The following is a 14,752-nucleotide window of genomic DNA, read 5'->3' as shown; positions in this document are numbered from 1 at the left end:
AGGAGTGTGGAGTTTGTGTTTTGCAAATGTCTGTGTTCATGATACTGGTTCTGTTCACAGCAGGCACTGTGGTGTAGTGGAGGGCTTTATAGATTATTCCCATGGTGCTGGGGGAAGGAGGAGGAGAGAAAAAACTCATTCAAACCTCATGGCTTTGGATTGACTTTTGCAAACGGGTCTTTGCATAGGGACATGTGGCGAAATTTCAGTTAATGGAGAATTGAGTTGATTATTGAATGTGACTTTGGGATGATGAAATTTTCGTTGACCGTGGTGTGTAAACTGCCAAATTTGACCTGTGATTTTTTTCATTTACTTTAATGTTTTGCTGTGGGTTTGTGACTTGCTGGAGCCTTTGCAGCTGCTGTGGGGGCACAGTAGTGAAATTGAGCAGAGCCTGGTCCTCAAGGGCTTTATGGTCATGTAAGGGATCTCAGGCACGTGTATCGATTGTTGTGATAATCATAATAACTATTTTTGTTGAATGTTCGCCAGCCCCAGCCTCGTGACAGATGTTTCACGTGCTCTAGCCCGTCTGAGTCCTCCAGGCCCTGCCTCGCAGCCGGTCTTCCTGGACGCAGGGCCGCCTGGAGTGAGGGCGGTGCTGGGGCGCCGAGGAAGGAGCATTGTCTGCCAGGGCTGCTGGGGACGTGTGATGACAAAGTGGGGTGTTAGGATCCATGGAGACGGTGGTCAGAGGTGCACAGAGTGAGGAGACGCAGGGCAGGGTAGGGCCGACAGGGAACGTGTGTTGGCAGAAGAACTGGCCAAGTCCAGTTGCACGTACGGACCTGATGGAAGCTGAGCTCTGGTCCCAGGAGCCGCGGTGTTTCCATTCTGTGCTTCACTCAGCATGTTGCCCTCTGGGGTCCCCACCCAGAGCTCCCAGGGCTTACCGCCCACTCCCCTCGGGAGCTGCGGAAGGTCCTTGTTTTCCTACCACATCCAGGGAGTGTGAACTCAGCCCCTCTATCCATTCTCCTGGAGCCGAATGTGCCTCTGGGAAGGCTGATGCCCGGATCGTGGTCATAAGCTCTTCCTGGTCTTGTTAGCCCTCCAGTACCTTGAAGAAATTTGAAAACAGCTATGTCCATGCCCTCTAAGTGTTCTCGGTGGCTGGGTTGGTCTGACTGGTCTACCCGCTGTGATCAGAAGGAGGCTCTCCTGAAGTGCATTCTGTCCCTGTTGAGTCTGAGCTGCTCGCAGGGTTCGTGCTCCCCTGCTCGCCGGTTGGATGACGCATTGGCGCCTGGCTTGCTTGTCACTGAGTTTTGGTGTTGCTCTGCTGCTCTGTCGCCTTTCTGTTGGGATTCTGAGGGATTCATAAACTGTTCTGCAGCCACCACCTGAAGTTGTGTCTTGGGTCTGCTGCTTCTCTGCTTAATGCAGATCATTTAAAGACTAAATTTTCATGGCGATGCTCCCAGCAAACATTTCTTCACAACTGGTGGTCTGATTTAGAAGTACCTCTAGTTGATAACTGAGTCAGTTTTTTGGGGGGCACAGAAGACACTCCCCTGCACTGCTGTTAGCAGTGCTTATGGTCTGGAAATGAGAGGGGGTGGCATTTTTCTTCAGTCTCGTGTAGCCATCGTGTTGTCCAGGGGGCCTTCGAGTAGCTCAGGGAGTCCGGGAGGGGCGTGACCTGACTGACATTCCCGTGGACTGACTGCTGTGGGGGGGCACGGACAGGCAACGTGAGGGGCAGCCAAGGAGGCCTCCTCCGCCGTCCTGAAGGGAGGCGGTGGGACCCAGACCCGGGTGGTCGCCTTGAAGGCCATTTCAGGAAGCACCTTGAGAGCCAACAAGACTTCCAGGAGGATGGGATGCAGGTGTGAGACCAAGGACTTCGGGGGTGAGTCCTGGGTTAGCCTGACAGGTGATGTCAGGGACTCAGCGAGAGAGCCGGCAGTGGCGGGCACTCTACAGGGGTTCACACAGTCCTGTGACCCAGATGGGGCTCCTGGGACTGGGAGAGGAGGTGGCTTGTAGACTGAGTTAGGGGCGGCGTGAAGCCAGCCTCGCGAATGGAGGCTGTGGGAGCGGCTCGTGCAGGCTGGTGACAGCGGGAGGTGTCATCCAAGCACAGGCAGCGAGGCTGGGGCCAGGCCGCGCGCTGGGCCGTGGAAAGGCACCCAGCCCTTCTCAGAGGCCGCCTGTCCTCAGCTTTGATCTGTAGCAGGTGTGGCCGCGTGCACGGGAGATTCATCAGGCGGCTGGCCTGAACACGAGACAGAGCAGCGAGAACACACCGGAGCACTGCTCCAGATGCTAGTGATCTTTGATTAAAATCTTCTACATTAAAAAAAAAATCGGATAAACCTCGGACTCACAATTCTCTTCTCTTTTCAGACGGCATCAGCGTGAGTGGCTTTCCACTGTGCAGCCCCTTCCGCCAGGTGGTGAGGCCCCGGGTGGAGAGCAAGCCCGTGAACGCGGCCGAGGGCGGCCGGCCCGGGGACCCGGGCCATGTGAAGGTAAGTCGGCGCACAGCAGCCTGCCCAAGCGCTCCTGGCTTCTGCAGGGCCTTCCAGCGGCAGAGTTTGAGTGCTTTTCAGAAAGGAAAGGAAGGATGTATTTGCTGACAGAGGTGTTTATGGGAAGCTGGTGTCTCGATGTTTCTCCTTCCTCGTGAGGTTCGGGAGCCGTTTACCCTCAAGCTCGAGGGCCTCGTGTGTGCTGCTGCTGACGCGGGCTTCCTGAAGCTTCGGGAATTTGCGGGTTGAGTGGAGGAGGGTCCTGACGGGAGTAGGACATCACTCGCCTTTTTCTTGTTCACTTGAAAACTGCGTCTGTTGAGTCACTATTCTCAGTTCAGGTGTTTATCGTAGAAACGCTTCTTAACCCTCAGGCAGCTCTTTCCTCTCGTTGGTTTACGGGCAACAAGGGTGGCAGAGGGAACACACTGTAAGGAGTAGGTGTTAGCGTGAAGATGCCGGGGGCAGAGATGAGTTGTCTTCTCCGAGCGCAGGGAGAGTCAGTGCCTGGGGGGCACGGGTGGATGCCGCCTGCCCAGGGAGAGCGTGTGGAGCTCGGGGACCAGCGCGGCTGTGACCGGGGTGCAGGCGCAGTGTCGGCAACAGTGACTTCAGGCAGGCACGCGTGCAGGCCCAGCCTTTCAGGGTGCTGCTCACACTCTCCACATCTAACAGGGGTGGTGACTGGCTCGACCCGTCAGAGGAACTTGGCCGCCCTGGCCGTGAGTCAACGGATGAATAGAGCGTGAGCCACGGGGGCTGCTCCTGATGAAACGAGACCACACTGGAAGGGCCTTGAGGCCGCCTGCCGTGAAGCTGCGGCGAATAGGGGGTGGGGCCCACGCCCGCCTGGATTGACAGTGGGCGCATCGGTGGCTGAAGGGCTCAAGGGCTGAGTTAGGGGGAGTCTCTCCACTCAAGGCCCTGCAGGGAGGAGGAGGGAGGCTGGTACGGCCGGCCCTTGTCACTCATATCAGAAGCTTGAGGGCTGTGCTCAGGGCTTTCATGCCGGCCAAGCACCCTGGGGTGTGGGAAGAAGATCCAGCGGAAGGAACAAAGGCACGGAGGTCCACAGGCGCAGGAGGCGTGGGACACGGGGCGTTGGATGCTCTTGGGGGGAGGGCCGGTCAGCAGGGAGCCATGGAGGGGAAGCTGGGAAAGTGGCTTCCTCCCAGGGTCCCGGTGTCTCTTCCCTGCCATCTTGTGATGGCCGCCGCCGGGTCCCTCCTCCCGGGTTAGGCGTCTCAGCGTCGTTCCATTTACCTCTGTGGTTGGCCGTGTGCCCCACTAGCTTCCGTCTGCTGTCGGTGGCGGCTGGGGCATGCTTGTCTTTTACCCACATGACACGCGTGGCTGCTCTTGGAGCTGTCGGTGTGCTGTTGGGTGGGCATGGCGACTTGCAGGGAGCCTTTGTGATGAGAGGGAGCCGCCTGGCTTGTCTGAGGTCTGTGGGCGAGGGGTGCGGTGAGTCCAAACCTGTGAAATGTTGCACCTGTCCGCGGTGGTCCAGGTGTGCCCCCGTGGGGCTCGGTGGGGCAGGGGTGTCCGTGGGTGTCCTGTGCTTCTGGGGTTGTTGTGTGGGGTCTCCTGGAACTGCCGAGCCTGCCACATTGTCCTTCTCCCCAAAGCAAGGACGACTTTAGTTGGGAACATGCTAAACCTGTAAAATCCTCGCTGAGGAACGGTGTAGTCATGGAAACAAGTAGTTCAGTGACAGCGGCTTCTGGGGAGCCCCTCCGGAAGTGGGGAGAGAGAACATGTGTTTCCTTAGACTCCCACAGAGAGTTGCTCCCCTCTCAGCCACTCCACGCCCATCCACCAGCCTGAAGGACCCTTAGGATTGGAAACAGATGGTGTGGAGTGGCTGCGTGCGAGACGTCAGGTTGCTATAAGCCAGACTCCTCAGCCTGGCTTCTCTGACCCTCAGCTGCTCCGTCTTCAGGGCAGCAGCTGGGTCCATGGGCACCTCCCAGGGGAGCCAGTGATGCCGGCCACTGTCTGGGCGGCAAGGGTCTGAGCCGAGGATGCAGGCACTCCCACCCCTGCGTGGAGACCGCTCCCTGAAAACCGCCGAGCCCCAGTCCCCTCACCTGATGCTGGGGAGAAAATCCTTTCTCACGAGGCTGTTAGTGAAGATCCGGGGAAACCACCTTTGGGCAGGTGTTTTATTAAAAGCAGTGCATAGTCTGGGGAGGAGAACAGACCTGGTGGCTGACTGGATGGGCAGGCCATGGGGCCTGCTCAAGGCGTCACCTGGTTACAGAGCAGGCGGGGCCAGGCTGTGTCGCCCGCCTGGACCCTGCCCGTCTGCATCCTGCTGTGTGGGTGTGCTGGTTTGGCCGCCTCCTGCTGTGCTTGTCTTGTCAAAAGGACAGGTGATGACTGTCCACTAATACAGGCCCGTGAGCACAAAACTCAGAGGAACCTTGGAAATTAAGTAATGAATCTTAAATCCAACAAGACTGTTCTCAGTAGCTGTTCAGGTTGTCTGTGAACAGAGAGCTTTACTTCTTCCTTTCCAGGCAAGAGAACTTATTCCTTTTCCTGCTTTTTTTTTTTTTTACTAACCATGTGGTGATTGTAGAGATAAACCATTCAGTCTTTCATCAAGTGTGATGTTAGCAGTAGCTTTTTCATATACACCCTTTATCATATTAAGGAAGTTCCCTACAACCATTGCAATAAATAAGCAAAAAATTATAGCTAATAAACCAACAAGGGAGATAGAAGTTGAATCAAAAATAATATTTAATTAGTTCAAAAGAAGGAATAAAGAGAGGGCAAAGGAAGCAAAGGAAAATGGGATAGAAAACAAACAGCACTTAAACCACATCAGTAAGCAGATTGAAAGTAAGTGGTGTAAATACTCTAATTGTGGGTAGAGAACATCAGATTGGATAAAAAAAACCAGGACCCACCTCCAGCTGTCTCCAAGTAATTAATTTTAAATATAAAGACAAAAATAGGTTGAAACTAAATGGATGGAAAAAGACATACCATTCTTACACCAATCTTGTGGCATTATGGGGAACAGAGAAAGGTAAACTTCAGAGCAAAGAGTATTACCAAGGATAAAAGGTCTTTTCATAATAATGATGGGCTCAATTTTTCAAGAAAGTTTAAGCCATAAATATTTATATACCTAAAACGGAGCTTCAAGATACATGAAGCAAAAACTGATAGAATTGCAAGAAGAAATTAATTTAGAGTGTTCAATATCCTTCAATTATTGATAGAACAAGTAGACAGAAATGAGTAAAGATAGGGAAGATTTGAACCATACTGTCAATCAGTTTGACCCAGTTGACATTATAGAACACTCACCAGTTGAGTACAGAGTATATGTTCCTTTCAAGTGTACATGGAACACTTAATCAGAGTCTACAATACTGGGGTTGTGATGGTTAGATTTTGTGTGTCAACTGTGCTAGGCCCTGGTGCTTGGTTGTTTGGTCAAACATGAGTCTAGATGTGGCTGTAAAGCAAGTTTGGAGATGTGACTAATACTTACAACCAGTTGATTTTAAGTAAGAGATTATTCTTGATAATATGAGTAGGCCTCATCCAACCAGTTGAAATTGTTGTTCGGCCACTAAGTCGTGTCCGACTCTTTGTGACCCCATAGACTGCAGCACACCAGGCTACTCTGACTTCCAGAGAAGGGATACTGCCTCAAGGCTTGACATAGCTCCTGAGTGAGTTTCCAGCCTGTCAGCCTGCCCTGCAATCTCAAACTTGCCAGCCACCACAATCACATTGGCCAGTTCCTTAAAATAAACCTCTTTGTCTAGATGTACACACAAGAGCTGCCCACACTAGTGCCCTGTTGGTTTGTGGTTCTCTTTCTCCAGAGAGCCCTGACTGATATACAGAGGGCCACAGAACAAATCTCAATACATCTAAAAGGAGTCTCATTTTATAAAGAATATCCTGACAGTAATAAAATTAAATTAGAAACCAATAACAAAAAGTCTTCAAAAAGCCCTCAGACATTTGGAAACAAAGTGACACACAAATAACCCATGGGTCAAAGAATAAATGCAAAATTAGAAAGTATTTTGAAATGAGTGAAAATGAAAGCACAACATATCGTCTGTGAGAGGGCACTGAAGCAGTATTTCCGGGGAAATTTATAGTACTTAATGCTTGTGGTGGACCGGAAGCCTGGCCTTCAATCAATAAACCTCAGCCTCAACCAGGAGAAAGCAGAAAAATTGTGGAAGTTAAACCTAAAGTAGAAAAGGAAATAATAAAGACCCACAAAACCCCTGCAGCCCAGGTTGTACTCAAAGGTGAAAGCTGGGTGTGCTTTCCCCTGTGGTCAGCCACACCGGCCACTCCCAGGCGGGCCTGCCCATTCTGCTCTGTTGGTGCTGGCTCTTTGATTAGAGGGTCGCTCTCAGTTCCTTTGATTCCTGGAACGTTCTCCAGTCCTCTTCCAGGGCCGAGTTCTGATGTTACCCTCTCTGCCAAGCCTTTCAAAGGTGCTGGTGCTCAGTCACTGCTGAGCAGTGTCTGACTCTTTGCAACCCCATGGACTATAGCCCGCCAGGCTCCTCTGTCCATGGGATTTCCCAGGCCAGAATATTGGAGTGGGTAGCCATTCCCTTCTCCAAGGGATCTTCCCGACCCAGGGATTGAACCAGCATCTCCTGCTTGGCAGGCAGATTCTTTACCACTGAGCCACTTGGGAAGCCCCTGGCCCTGTGCTAATACCCCTGGGTTCCCTGTAACTGTAAGCTCCTTGTGGCCATGCATCCTTTGGGAGACCTTTCTGAATCCAGATATTTCAGAAAGCGAGGTCACATATCCCCTCTCCATAGGAATTCTCTTTTCTCCAAAGAGGTTCTCTCAGTCAGTGAGGCAAAGCAGGGCAGTATAGTAAGTTTCTTCTCTCTCAGGGGTAAAGTTTGAAATTCTTTAGAAGCCTGATGACATTCAGATGATGTCTTATGTCCTGTTAAATATTTTATTTTACTTTAGCCTTTACAGTAAAGAACAGTAGGATGTTTGTGAAGTTCTCATATACTTTTATGTTTTAATAATTGTATTTATAAGTGGACTGACTAGAGAATCTGCTAAGAAAACTTAAGAGAAATGTATTCAAGAAAAAACACAAAAAACCTATGTCATGCAATAGCATCTTTTCTTAATCAGGCTGTGTTACAAGTGGAAATGGTCTCATGAGCCTTTTGGTGCCTGCAGGCAGCAGAGGAGGGTTCTTGTTAGCTCAGAAAAGAAAGTGTATTAGACTGTTTGTTCATGGATTGTTTATTAGTACACACCCAAAGATGGCAAGCAGGCGCAGGCCCAGGCTACAGACTGTGTTGGCCAGAGAGGCTTGGCACGTGGCAGCAGAGAACTTGGACTTTTCAAACAGTGTTTACAGTTACTTCTTTTATGCAACTTCACAGTATTTGAGTGGGAATTACTGAACAGCCCAGAAAGATTAAACAACACGCCCAAGGTCAAGCAGTTTCAAAGTAGAAGCTAAAATTCAAACCCAGTTATGGCTAAATCCCAAAGCTTGTACGGCTCCCACAATATCGTGCCTCCTCTCTATATATACTTTGTAAGTTTCCAAACTTATTATGGGATACGAAACATCCTCTATTGATTCAAGGCATATTTATAGAGCAGTGAATATGAGCTTTCGCCTATCTGACTCTCACTTTTCAGTCTGTAAAACGCAGATAATAAGCCTTCCTCCTGGGCTGTTATAGGGAGGAAAGTGTCTGCTATTAGCCTGGTAGATAAGAAGAGCTTACAGAATGGCAAATCCAATCCAGTTCCAAATTATTTCTAATCTTTCCCAGAAACAGTTAAGGGAGGCAGTTTAAACTCTACAAAGTTTAACCATAAAAGCTCAAAAAGAATCCTTTAATCTGCTCAACAATTTCAAAACTTAGTACGAAACGGGGCAGCAAGAGAAGTGGAGCGTCCTCTGTTTGTGGAATTCTAAACAGATGTCACCGAGAGGGGCCAGCAGAGCGTGCCGCGAGGTCCATGAGACGGTGACGGCCCTCGTCCCCGGGAAGACCCCTGTTCCTCTGCACCCCCGTCACATTTCATCCCCCGCCTCCGTCCGACAGGCCCCTGGTGAGGAGCAGTTCACTGCTGGGTTCGGGAAGCTGGGGCTGTGATGGAGCAGGATGATGTCCTGGAGTGTACCTGCTGTCAGAGGAGACGGCTGGTCAGCTTGTGAGACGTGCTGGGCATGTGGGCAGGTCGGGGAGGGAAGAGGACTCCCGGCCGTCTGTAGGAGATACTCACACACAGACTGTGTCTGATGGTTTCCTGCACTGAGGCAGGGCACGATTTAGAGCATCACCAGCAGCCGCCAAAGTCCTGAACTATCTGTGTACCAAGTTTTTTTTTTTTCCCCATTGCTGTACTCTCTCACTCCTTGTCTGTTAATGACGAGCTATGTTTGACCCCAGCAGGGCCTTCAGCACTGGTTCCCACACCACGGCTGCGTCCGAATCACCTGGCAGCTTGTTGGAATGCAGTGCTGAGCCCCTCCTCAGGTTCTGACTCAGCAGGCCCTGGTTGGGACTGGGAGGGCGTTTTTAACAGGTTCTCAGCTGCTGCTGCTGCTGGTGGCGGTGGGGAGCACGCTTTGAGCACCACTGCCGTAAGGCATGAGATGTTTTCGATTTAGCTTTTTTTTTTTACCGCCAGCAGGACTGGACTGTAGGCAGTTCTGGACCTCTCTGATATGCCTCGTGACCTGGAATTAGCTTGCAGGCTGGCACGTCGGAAGCTGGCTGATGTGAAGTCGCTCAGTTATGTCCGACTCTTTGCGACCCCATGGACTGTAGCCTACCAGACTCCTCCATCCATGGGATTTTCCAGGCAAGAGTACTGGAATGGGCTGCCATTTCCTTCTCCAGGGGATCTTCCAGACCCAGGGGTCGAACCTGGGTCTCTCCCGCATTGTAGGCAGACACCTTACCATCTGAGCCACCAGGGAAGCTGGCTAAGTCGCTCGCTTCCAGGTACCTCGTGGACTGATTTGTTCCACCTGGACTCCCGAGACGGCATTTTCACAAACATTTGTGGTGAAATCTTAACATAAACATACAATTAAAATTAAAGCTGGGCATCCACATGCTTATTTGGGGAAAGTCAAGGAACACTGGGCTAGGAATCCATAAACCTGACCGCAGCCCAGGCCCTTGTAGGGGATGAGACGGACCGTGGTGGCAGCTTGTGGGGCTCTCAGAAGCCCACCAGCCTGTGAGCTCCTGGCTGTCATGAGAGAGCCTGGCGGTTCACCGGCAGGACCCCCGAGTCCCCAGGCAGACAGTGGAAGAAAAGGTGCTTCCACTGTATTCTTGCCAAAGAGGAGAGCTGAGTTAGATCGGCTTTTCAGAAGGACTGGCAGAAAGCCAATGCATTTGCTTTGGGTAAGGAAATGGAAACTTCAGACCACAGGCAGTCTGAGAGTCATTTCACACAATGTACTGTCATACACATTTACGTGATCTCATTAGTCCCTAAAAACCCAAAACTGTTTAAAGAGCAGCCACGTTAACAAAAGAATTCTGCCCCTTCTCCCCACCTGAAAACATCTACAGTATTAAAACAGGCAAAATGGGGAGAAAATTATTTTGGCATCAAACAGCCATGGAATAAACAGCGTTGTCAGCATTGTGGGTGGGTTTACTTCCCGTTGTCTGTGAAATAGAGATAATCCTTCCTCTCTCAGAGGGCTTCTGAGGGTGAAGCAGGTCACAGAACCCAGTGTGGAGAGACCCCCCAGCTCCCTGTGCCCCCTGGCTGGCACTTCCCCCTGTCAGCTTATCATCGCTGGATGGCGTTGTTGGCAGTCGACTTGTCCATCATCCCACATGACACACGAAGGCAGAAAATGCTCATCTTTCTTTTTCTGCACTCTGCAGAATATCTAGCACATGCTGGGTGCCCAACTGCTGACTGTTAGACTAGGAGAGTCACAGAAGGCTCGTAGAGGAGGCAGGCAAAAGGAGGAGCCTTGTTCTAGAGTGGGGAAAAGGCGTTTGAAGCTGAGGGATCAGCCTAGACAAAAGCAAGGAGGCATAAACTTCTTTTACATATTTGGAGCAATTCTGTTCCTATTTGGCAATAAAAGATGAGCTAGGAGAAGGTTAGAGGAGACCACATGGTGCAGAGTCCTGAATGCCTCTTGAAAGATTCAGCCTGTCTAATGGGGGCAATGGCAGCCACTTTGAGACCATAAGGGAGGAGCAACAGTATCACTGTGACCTACCCCAACCCGAAATTGTTGGCTTTGTAAAGCAAAATCTGCATGTCTGGAGTTTTCTTCTTTGCTCTGTCAGGAAGTCAGGGTGTGGAGAATTAGCTGATGTCCATTTCAGAAAAGGTATAAAGTGTGTTTGTGTGTGTGTGTATGTATGTGTATGTATATATGACAAAGAAAATCATTGCTTTATAAATAATAATCCCTGAAGAAAATTGTGCGAAAAGGAAGCAACAAAGTAAGTACACGACTAGATATTAGGATAGTTATCAGCTGCTATAGAACAGGCCTTGAGTGACTTTAGAAGTAGTTCTGTGATGTAGAGGACAATTATTTTACCTTTCTGACCCTTCTATTCCTATTATGTTGAGAGTTTTAAAAAAAATCAGGAATGGATATTAGATTTTCTCAAATGCTTTTTGTGTGTCCTGCATGATGAACGTTTGGTTTTTCTTTTTTAGTTTGTTAATGAAGTGGTTTATACTGACAGATTTTATTTTTTTTGTTGTTTTTTTGTTTTTTTTTTTTCATCACAGCACTGTTTATAATAGCCAGGACATGGAAGCAACCTAGATGTCCATCAGCAGACGAATGGATAAGGAAGCTGTGGTACATATACACAATGGAATATTACTCAGGCATTAAAAGTAATACATTCGAATCAGTTCTAATGAGGTGTATCAAACTGGAGCCTATTACACAGAGTGAAGTAAGCCAGAAAGAAAAACACCAATACAGTATACTAATACATATATATGGTATTTAGTGAATCAGTAAAGATAACCCTGTATGCGAGACATCAAAAGAGACACAGATAAATAAAACAGTATTATGGACTCTATGGGAGAGGGCGAGGGTGGGATAATATGGGAGAATGACATTGAAGCATGTAAATCATCGTATGTGAAATGAATCCTCTGTCCAGGTTCGATGCATGATACAGGGTGCTCCAGGCTGGTGCACCGGGATGACCCAGAGGGATGGGATGGGGAGGGGGGTGGGAGGCGGGTTCTGGAAGGGAAAAACATGTACACCCATGGTGGATTCATGTCAAAGTATGGTAAACAAATACAAAACTGTAAAGTTAAAAAATAGATAAATAAACTAATTTAAAATAAAAAAAATGAAAATAAAATTAAAAAAAAGAAAATCATGTGTGCAGGGAGATGGCTCAGGTGAACGGACCCCAGAGGGACCCCACACGCGCCCGTGCCAGCCGGCCTCTCCGCTCACACCTCTCGACTCCTGCGGGAGGGTCCCCATCTCCGGATTGCGATATGGAAAACACCTCTGTCAGAAAGAGCCCAAGGGCCTCGACCCAGGCATGCCCTCGACCCAGGCATGCCCTCCACTGGCCTCCTCGCCCCAGTCCGGACCAGTCCCCACCTCTGGAGTGGGGTGCTGGGGGACCGTGGGGCCAAGGATGAAGCGAATGCTCCTGAGGGTGGCCCAGGAGGAGGCAGGATCACCAAGTCCCAGGCGCTCCAGGGAGGGAAGACCCTCTCCCTGCCCACTGCGGCAGCCCGGCCCAGGTAGAGTAGGCTGGTCCATCTGCCCGGCCGGAGGGGCATGGGGAGATGCTGATCAACACGGTCAGGGCACCCCAGAGCCCGGCTCTGGAGTGCCGCTTATACTGACAGATTTTAGAATGTTAAACCAGCCCTGCATTCTTGGAATAAACTCCACCTGGTCTTGCTGTAGCATCCTCTTTAGTCTTGAAACATACGAAATCCTTAAGAATAAATCTGGCAGAAGCTGTGTGTGGAGGACCCGTGCCCTGCATTTGCTCATAAGAGATGGTGGAGGTCCGACATAAGGAAGTGGGGACACGTGGTGGAAAGGTGCCTGTGTTTCAGAGGCTCCTGCAGGAATATCAGTGCTGCTCTGTGGTAAGAATCAGTGTTGAGAGTGTGAGGTGAAACCTCACCATCAGTGAGGCTAAAACTCACTGCTGGGTAGAGTGGCGATGGCCTGAGCCCACCTTGCTTTTCCCCTTGCGACTAGAGAAGACTCCCTGTATCAGTACTTTAGCAGTATTACAGAGACTTTGATCATGCGTCTCATGTTTTTTTAAATCGGTTGGTAATTGTCGCCTGATTCAATAGCATCATTAAAGTTTTATGAAATGATTTTCTGTGTCTATTATATCTTCTACTTTTATCAAGTGGCCTTCTCCTGCAAAGTAGCACTTTGAGCTCAACTGCTGGGCCTACTCAATTACCCAGAAATAAAACGCCTGCTAGAAAAACAGAAACAAAATGCTTTTTTTCCCCTTTGATTTCTAATTCCACAGTAAGAAATTGTTTAAAAACTTCAAAGAGTGAGAAAGTAGGGTTTTTTTCCCTCTTCTTTTTTGAGACACGTTATGGTCTTGGATTTTTATTGATTCAGTGTGTTTTGATCCCTTAAAATCGTTTTTCTGGTTGCTCCACTTGTCACGGGTTTGGCCAGTGACAGCGTTCTTGTGCCCTTTTGACATGACTCGTTAATCGTTGAAAGACAGATTGCTCTTTGTTACAAGCGGTTCCCCAGAGCAGGGGAATCGGACTGATTTTCTTCTTGGGGAAAAGGAGGCCCGAAAGAGGTGTGCCTCTGTGAGGTTGTGCTGCCGGGCGGTGGTGGAGAGGGCGCTCGCATCCCTGACTGTGCTTAGTTGATTGGGCTGCTGAGTCATCACTGCTCCCAGCCTGAATTTGCTCTCTTGTTTGGACCAGTTACCTGCTCCCACCGTGCTCCTCGTTGTTCCCTTAACGTGCAAGCGACTGGAATGTGATTTCTTCTCTGTGGCAAACTTGCCTGACCCCAAGATCGATGTCTACCTTCTGGTGCTGCACCGGGTGCCGCTGGGGAAGACAGAGATGACAGGGTGTATTTCTGGCCTTTTAGGAGCCGGCAGGATGGGGGGACACACAGGTCACCGGAAAGAGACCAGATACGGGGAGGAGAGGAGAGCCGTATTGGCTGAGGGTGGTGTCAGCTCTTCTGGAGGTTCCAGACCAGAACCCTGAGGTCAAGGGGCATGCATTTCAGATGTTAATTAAATTAAATTTGATGGCATGGAAAGAGTAGGGTTTTTGGAGTCTTAAAGCCGGTTTGGGCCCAGGTCTTGCTCCTGATGCTGTGATCTTAGACATACTGCTTTCCTCTCTGTTTTTTTACACGTCAGTGGGGGAGTTATCATATCGTTTCCCCTCTTTTTTTCCCCACCTGGTGTAGTTTTGAGAATGACGTGATGTGAGAGAACTTTGAGTTTAAGGTCTCACCAAATGTAGTTAGCTGTTAATTTATTTGTTATTAATACACATTTCATTGGGCTGCAGAGAAGCAGTGGTTAGGAGCATGGCCTTTAGCTCCATAACTTACGGGCTGTGCCACCCAGGGCAAGTTACTTAACCTCTCTGTGCCTTTTTCGTCTCATCTATAAAAGGGGGACAACTAGCACCAGTCTGGTAGGACGGCTGTGAGTTAAACAGAGAGCAGCACTTAGATACAAGACGTGCTCAGCTTACTCTTCCTACTCTGAAGCTCACCGGCAGCTCTGCCCATAGGCAGCCTCCTCCCTTTGTCCACCTCAGCTCTCTGAAATTCCATTTTATTTACAATCTCTCTCAGAGGAAAGCACCCATGCTCGCCCTGCTGGCTGACTCTCGGTGCCTGGAGCCCTAAAGGCTTCTCCCTCACCAGCGGAGTCTCTCTCAGTAGCACGGCCCAGGACACCAATTTGCTTCTCACTACAAGTTAGCTTAGCTGCAGGAGAAGTTTGGACTTGCTTGTGGAAGGGTTTTGATGTGCTCTGACAGCAGGGAGAGACCAGCTCCCTGACATTTCCAAACACCTTGAAGAGCAGTGGAGAAAAGGTCCTGTCTTTGAAGCTCCTTCCTGTCATCGTCTCCTCAGGGAACCTCTAGCTGCCAGGTCGTGGGGATTCGTCAGACGCCAGTGGAAGGCTGATTCAGCAAAGGTGGCGCAGCGTGCTCGCGTAGATGCACTCGTGACATCTTGCCGAGAAGCCGTAGCCTGTCAGCACCGTATC

At 49.9% G+C, this 14,752-nt stretch overlaps 1 protein-coding gene across 11 annotated transcripts in view; it reads left to right on the top strand.

Moving 5' to 3' along the window:
- Positions 1–14,752, top strand: part of TRAPPC9 (trafficking protein particle complex subunit 9) — a 390,153-nt gene that overhangs the window by 117,215 nt on the left and 258,186 nt on the right. For all 11 annotated transcript variants that reach the window (XR_014057689.1, XR_014057688.1, XR_014057687.1 and 8 more), the window contains one exon: positions 2,353–2,477. Coding sequence is in view for 8 of the 11 variants with exons in the window: in XM_081504121.1 (XP_081360247.1) it covers positions 2,353–2,477 (125 nt within the window). In the remaining 3 variants the exon portion in view is untranslated. The remainder of the gene's footprint in view (positions 1–2,352; positions 2,478–14,752) is intronic.

This window comes from Giraffa tippelskirchi, chromosome 6 (assembly GCF_054371585.1).
Source record: "Giraffa tippelskirchi isolate mGirTip1 chromosome 6, T2T-mGirTip1v1.2.pri, whole genome shotgun sequence".
NCBI classification, from domain to species: domain Eukaryota; kingdom Metazoa; phylum Chordata; class Mammalia; order Artiodactyla; family Giraffidae; genus Giraffa; species Giraffa tippelskirchi.
This window is presented reverse-complemented; position numbering and strand designations above follow the sequence as displayed.